At 54.3% G+C, this 7177-nt stretch overlaps 1 protein-coding gene across 1 annotated transcript; it reads right to left on the minus strand.

The window, feature by feature from the left end:
* Positions 1-533: 533 nt before the first annotated feature.
* Positions 534-4861, minus strand: LOC120360158 (granulysin-like). The gene is made up of 5 exons (XM_039460071.2): positions 4758-4861; positions 3842-3945; positions 3230-3328; positions 1609-1780; positions 534-721 (listed from the first exon to the last, which is right to left on the minus strand). Exons 1-5 carry the CDS (start codon positions 4807-4809, stop codon positions 711-713), a joined length of 438 nt encoding a protein of 145 aa, XP_039316005.2. The 5' UTR covers positions 4810-4861; the 3' UTR covers positions 534-710.
* Positions 4862-7177: the final 2316 nt, after the last annotated feature.

A 7177-nucleotide genomic window follows, 5' to 3' on the forward strand; every position in this document is an offset into this window, starting at 1 on the left:
AAAAGAACTGGGGCTCTAGTGATGCCACACATTTCTGGATCATTCTGTGCCTGAACATATCTGTGGACTGCTTAATTATTTGAACCAGTAAATTCCCTTTTCAGAATGGGCGGAGACTCCTGTTGCTTGCCACCAAAGGACCCTAAGTGATACGCTCCCCCGAAACAGCAAAGGAAGGCTGCCTGTGGCAGGCAAGAAGCAAGAGGAGGGGTTATATTCCTTTCCACCAAAACAAAGCAAAACAAAAAGCCTCTAACCCTGCTGGTCTCCCCCTCTAGTCTGAGAGCTTCTGGAGACATAGCCACTGTGTGTCCCGGCCTCTGGGAATAAGGCATGGCTGTCGTGAGTTTTCAGTAGGCATTTCATGACTAACTGTATGACGGCTGTTAAGGCTGTCTGCTTCACCACTAAATCCATAGCATCTACAACAGTGTATGGGACACACAACAGACATTTGTTGAAGGACTGCACCGCTCACCCCAGCATGCCACTGACACCCACCTCAAATCGACCAAAGAAAAGTAAGCTTCAGCTAACATCTTGCTTGACATTTTATTCTCCTGAGAGGGGAGGGCAGCAGAGGGAGTCCGGAGAGGGAGACTGGAGAGGGATTCTGAACCGAGGAAGGGAGGAGCCAGCAGTGTCTGCTGAGGTTCCCGGGATCTGAGGACAGGAGTCTGTGCTTCTTCCACAGGACAGGGCGACAGGGCTCAGAGAGGACCTGGAGCGGAGAGAAAAGCCAGCTGTGGGCAGGTGTGGTGGATCCCCAAGGAAAAGCAGGCACTCAGAATGTTATTAGCTTAAGGTCCCACAGCCACCTGCCCCTGCTGAGGACACCCAGCGGCACATCCAGGGAAGCCAGTCGGGAGCCTGAGCAGGTTGTAAGGCCTTGAAGAGAAAAGCCACAAGCACCAATGACAGGAAACGGTGGGGACACCCAATCTGCTAGCATAAAGTCCCAGAGCATCTGCAAGTGCCAGCTGAGCTGCCAGAGCCAATCACCGAGGCCCCTTTCTGGCCCCGTTTCCTTCAGCTGAGGCCTGTTGTCTCCGGGCAAGCCTGGGCAGCCATGGAGGGAGAGGCCTGGAGCTCCCTGGCCTGAAGGGATTCCCTAGCCCAGCTCTCAGGGCCCAGGGTTGTGCGGGAGGATGTGGCTCCAGCTCCTGACCCCAGGGGCCTGTGCTGGGCTGGGGACTGGAGTTTGACTAGGGGGTCTGATGTCCTTGAATAGCTCCAGTCAGGGCATTTCCTCACGGTCAGGTCCATACACACGGTGACCTCCTTCAATTCTCATTCTGATCTATCAGAAATCAAGATTGCTGTCTCCCCTTCACAGATGAAGATACTGAAGCTCAGAGAGGTCAAGTTATTTGCTTAAGGTCACACAGCCAGGGAGAGAAGGAGACCAGATTTTATTCCAAGACCACCTGTGTCTGAGACCCAAGCTCTAATCAATATTTCTCAAACATTTCTCGCTAAAATCCATCTGCTCAATTCTCCACACTTTCCCATGCTGGGAGGTGGGGGAGTCATGTGTCCTAAGAAGGCAGCTTTGATGTATCCTGGGGGAAGCTGTGTCCAACCCTCAGGAGGAGCCCCTGCACTCACCCATAGAAGGTTTGCACATCCTGATGTCCACGCAGATCTCCTGGGCAGTTTTTCTGCCTATGATGTCCTGGATAAGTCTAGGCAGGTACCTCCCTATGATCTTTAGGCAGAAGTAACGCCATTGTGACTTCACCTTCCTGCACAGCCGGGTCGCAGCATCGGAAATGTCTTCCTGCAGGAGTAGTACCACGGCAGGCATGGTTATAGGGTGAGTCCTGCCCAGATCTGGCACCCTGCAGGTTCCAGCAGCCCTGGCAATGGGAATACTGGGTGCAAGGAGCCAGTGGCCAGTGCCCATGGGGTCAGAGACTGTAGAGACAGGGCTCGGCCCCCACTCCCAGTTCCCAAGGCCTGGCCCAAGCCTGGCCACATAGGGCTCATGAGACAAGGACAGTTACCCTTCTGGGGCCTCAGCCCCCTGTGCACCTGTCCCCTGCCTCCTGTGTGGAGAATGGTGCCTGTGGCTACCAGGCACACATTAAATGCTCTGCCATGTAGCTAGCTGGGTCCAGGACCTGGCTGGGGACTCCAGCTAGAGGGGGTGCATAGGGAAGACAGGTGGGGGTTGGGGGGATGGTCAGAGCATGGAGTCTTGGCTCATTTGGTTTTGAAGTCTCTTCTATGCCATCCCAGGGGAGGAGGATGAATCTGAGTATCCAGGGCTGAGTGTGAGCCTGCAGGGCCCGGATGCTGAGTAGTTTGGAGGAGCAGAGGACAGGCAAGGAGGGACAGTGAGACAATCATTCTCGGTAGTAGCTCAGTCATTTGTTAAGCATTTACTCAGTGCTGGGCGTGGAGTGAAGCACATCCCAGCCTTCAGCTCTTGTAAAAAGCTTCGGCAGCCAGGCCAGGTGGCTCACGCCTGTAATCCCAGCACTTTGGGAGGCTGAGGCAGGTGGATGGCTTCAGCTCAGATGTTGGAGACCAGCCTGGGTCCAACACAGTGAGACCTCGTCTCTACAAAAGTACAAAAATTAGCTGGGCATGGTGGCGCACACCTGGAATCCCAGCTACTCAAAAGGCTCAATCAGGAGAATTGCTTGGGCCAGGGAGGCAGAGGTTTCAGTGAGCTGAGATCACACCACTGCACTCCAGCCGGGATCACAGAGTAACATCCTATCTCAAGAAAAAAAGAAAGCTTTGGCAACTTACAAGATCGGGACTGTCATCCATCCCATTTCAAAGATAAGATAACTGAGGCTCAGAAAGTGGAAGTGACTTGCCCACGGCTATGCGGCTTGGAAGTAACAGATCTGGGATTTATCAATCCTGACCCAGGCCTCTTGGGGAACCAGCTTCTCAAAGCTCTGCCTTGGACACAAATGTTAGGGATTTAGAGGAAGATTCCCAACTTCTCTGGGACAAGCCTTCTTTGAGGATACATGATGAAAACCAGGTATACTCTGCCCTCCGACTTACATGGTTCCAGAGAGTCACAAACAATTTCACAAGTTCTCTGAAATTCATGCACAGACACATGGGAGCTCATAGCTTCCCTTCTAGGAAGCCATTCCCAGGGCCACTGTGCAGGGTGCCCTGGGCTCTCCCACCCCCATCCTGGTCACAGACCAGCCCCTCCACTGAGCAGCAGACAGGAGGCCCCGTGGCCCCTCAGCCTCACCTTGGTGGGCTCATTCACCATGTCCTTCAGCGTCTGGATCATCCTCAGACAGGTCTTGCAGCGGAAGCCCAGCATCTGTGTTTTGGTGAACAGATCACCCTGACAGGAAAAAAAGCCCCTTATGGTGGTCTCTCAGACACTCTAGGAGCGTGTGAAGGTGCCCAAGGAAGGGCCCTTGGTGTTTCTGAGGCCGGAGGGAACGTCTGTGATCTCTGCCCAGAGCATGGATACATTGAAGGCCTGAACTGGCTGCCTGGGCCCTGCCCACCTTTCTGCTTGTCTCAGAGGCACGAAGAACCTGCCTCCCGCCCCCCGAGGACTTTCCCAGCGCTGCACTTGCCCCTCTCCTGCCGAGGAACTCCCAGGGGAGTCTGCTGCAGCCCTAGGCTCCTTGAAGGGTGAGACCCCAGAGGATCCCCTTGGGGGAGTTTACCAGGTGTCTGTACTCCCCTGGCCAGAGGGGAATTCAACAAAACCAGCATCTTCAGAAACAGCCCCGCTTCCACCCCCATCTCCTCCCCATTAGAGAGTTCCAGCCCTCACCCCAGGAGCCACCCAGGGAGGTGAGAAAGGAGAGGGGCTGTGGGAGGTGAGCAGAGAGCCAGCATGTACCTGGGGGCCCTCCTGGGCCAGGCATGGGGAGGATTGCTCCTTGTCACCCAGGTGGGCTGTCGCCAGGTCATAGTACTCAGGGCTCAGACGAGAGACGACCAGACCTGAGGAAGAAGGCACTTCAGCTTCCCCTCTGCAGGTGGAAGGAGAGGAAAAGCCCACTCTCCTGTCTGGCGGGAGCCCAGGAGGTAGCCAGGGCCCAGGACAGGAGCTGGGCCTTGTAGGGGCCAGGAGACCTGTCCACACGCTCTGCCCTGGAGCCGCTCTGACCCACTCTCAGCACAAACACATATTTTCACGCTCCTAGAAAGCCAGGAGGGGGAGACTCTCCCTTCTCCTCTGTTCCCCCAGCCACAAAGGTTTGGGGGTCTGTCTAGAAACTTCCCCCATCTCCTTTCAAGAGATTTTCTTTTTTTACCTTCCATCCAGATGGCCCAGCCAAATCCACTCTCCCTTCCAGGAGTGTCCTTGCCCTTGGGGCTCACACTGACCCCAAGACCTGGGAGAGAGCAGGCTGCAGGGGCAGGGAGTCTGCCTTGAACAGGGAAGGGACCCTCTTCTCTCACCAGCCCTCACAATTTAAGCCAGTGTGGGCCCAAGGAAAAGCAGAGCCACCGAGGAGGGCCAATGGCCTTCACCACACAGATGCGGGGGCAGGGCCTTGGGAGGGAAAGGGGGGTCCCAGGCCCCTGCCCCTCCGCCTGTCTCTCCTCCTCAGCCAGGCCACTGACAGGCTGGGCAGCACACTGGGCTAAGCCTGGCTCTGAGGGGACAGCCGGGCCTCCATGAGTCGGGAGAAAACCGGGAACAGTCTGGGGTACCTGGGTGCCCACAGAGTCCATGCTCCGGGTACAGCCAGCTTGAGAGTGCGGGGCTAGGAGGTCCATTAGGATGGATCCCAAGGGGAAGGCCTTACCTGGGTTGCCCAGGAGCATGGCAGCAAGGAGCAAGAGGGGCCAGGTAGCCATGGTGGGGCGGCTGCTGAGATGTCCTCCACACCCTGTGTTATGGGCAGGGAGACTGCAGCCTAACCTTTCTCAGGGTCCTGCTCTTTTTATATGTCATCTCCCTGTGTCACTGGGTTTACCACAAACACCAATACCAATTTGTGAAGAAGCAGGGCGGGGTGGTGGGAGCCCAGAAGGTCCATGTCCCATGGTCCACATCCCACCGCCACACAACTAGAATGTGGGGTTGCCGGAGGCCAGGCAGCTGCCGGGGTGCCTGGGTTGTTGGGGTGTGCTAATGGAGGGAGAAGCCCCTGCCGCAGGGGGTCCGGCAGGGCCCTTGCTCGTAAGCATCCCCATCCCTCCGCCTCTCCTCTCGCCTTCTCCCTCCTCCTCTCCCTGGATGTCCAGGCTGATGCTGTTCTTGGCCGCATCCTCATTCACGCGTTCTCCCAGCTACCAGATTTAGCAAACAAAAATTCCTGATTCCCAGTTAAATTAGAATATGATGAAGAACAAATAATTTAGTACAAGTATGTTCCAAATATTGCATGGGGCATACGTATACTAAAAATTATTGCCTGGTGTGGTGGCTCAAGCCTGTAATGCCAGCACTTTGAGAAACCAAGCTGAGTGGATCGCCTGAGCTCAGGAGTTTGAGACCCACCAGGCTGGCAACATAGAGACCCCTATCTCTACAAAATAGCTTTTAAAATCAGCCTGTGCGGGTTTGGAGTGGCGGAAAAAAGCCAGGCATGGTGGCACATGCCTGTAGTCCCAGCTACTCAAGAGGCTGAGGCAAGAGGATTGCTTGAGCCCAGAAGGTCAAGGCTGCAGTGAGGCACCACTGCTCTCCAGACTGGGTGACACAATGAGACCGTGCTAAAAAAAAAAAAAAAAAAAAAAAATACATACATATATATATATATATATATATATATATATATATATATATATGTTGTTTTCCTGAAATTCCAATTAAATTGAGCATCTTATATTTTCTCTGGCAACCCTAACCCAGCCCCTTCCTGGCTCAGATAAGGAAACTGAGGCCTGGAGAACATGAAGTACTGACTTAAGCCATATGGCCCGCTGGGGACCTAGCTGGGACCAGAAACTGGCCTCGCTTTCCTTTGGATGGTCCTTCATCTCAGGCTGATCAGATAGCTTAGGGACCCAGCCAGCACCAGTTGGCACCCCGTCTTCAGCACCTCCTGCCCTCTGATCCCCCTTAAATATTAAATCATTATTTTACTTACCAAGGAATCCCTTCACCCACAGAGTCCCAAACTTTAGCCCAGTCTTTTTTTCCAAAAAATTGTAGCCCTCCTGGGCTCTTTCGGGGCTCTGCTCTCCACTCTGCTTGTTTTCGTTTTTTGGTTTTTGTTTTTGTTTCTTCCTGAGGCTGGAGCGCAGTGCAGTGGTGCAATCTCAGTTCACTGCAACCTCTGCCTCCCGAGTTGTTCAAGCAATTTTCCTGCTTCAGCCTCCCAAGCAGCAGGGACTACAAGTGTGCACCACCAGAACCACCAGCTAATTTTGGATTTTTTTAAGTAGAAATGGAGTTTCACCATGTTGGCCAGGCTGGTCTCAAGCTCCTGACCTCAAGTGGTCTGCCCATGTCGGCTAAGATTACAGGCGTGGGCCACCATGCCCGGCCTCCACTCTGCTTCTGCTGAGAAGGAAAAAGATGGCAGAGTTCCAACATAGGAAGGCCTCTCACAAGCTGGGGGCACCTTGAGCAAGGACTCCAGTGCCCATCTGTCAAATGGGCCCCATCTCACCTGCTCGCAGGGCTCCAGGGTGGTGTGTTCCTGGGTGTGAGTAAGCTGCAGAGCCCGTGAAGTGCTGTGCAAAATAGGCTCTTGTCACACGTCGGCATTCCCAAAGTGGGCTCTGGAAAAACTGGCTCTGTGGGAAGCTGAAAGTGCTGCTGAGGAGAGCAGGAGTCCTGCCCTCAAGTGGAAATGCTGGGCTCACATGGTTCGCAGGCCTGCTTCCCGGGGCCCCTGGGTCCCTTTAGCATGCCCGTGTTGGAATCCACAGCCTTTCCCCACATCCTTTGGTTTTGGGATGTGATTCCTTGTGTATGTGTGCCTGTGTGTGTGTGTGTGTGTGTGTGAGAGAGAGAGAGAGAGAGAGAGAGAGAGAGAGAGAGACAGTATCTTGCTCTGTTGCCCAGGCTGGAGTGCAGTGGTGGGATCTCAGCTCACTGCAACCTCTGCCTCCTGGGTTCAAGTGATCCTTCCACCTCAGCCTCCTGAGCAACTGGAACTACAGGTGCATACCACCATGCCCACATAATTTTAAAACTTTTTCTTTGTAGAGACAGGGTCTCGTTATATTGCCCTGGCTGGTCTCCAGCTCTTGGGCTCCAGCCATCCTCCCT

This window comes from Saimiri boliviensis, chromosome 1, assembly GCF_048565385.1.
Source record: "Saimiri boliviensis isolate mSaiBol1 chromosome 1, mSaiBol1.pri, whole genome shotgun sequence".
In the NCBI taxonomy this organism is placed as follows: domain Eukaryota; kingdom Metazoa; phylum Chordata; class Mammalia; order Primates; family Cebidae; genus Saimiri; species Saimiri boliviensis.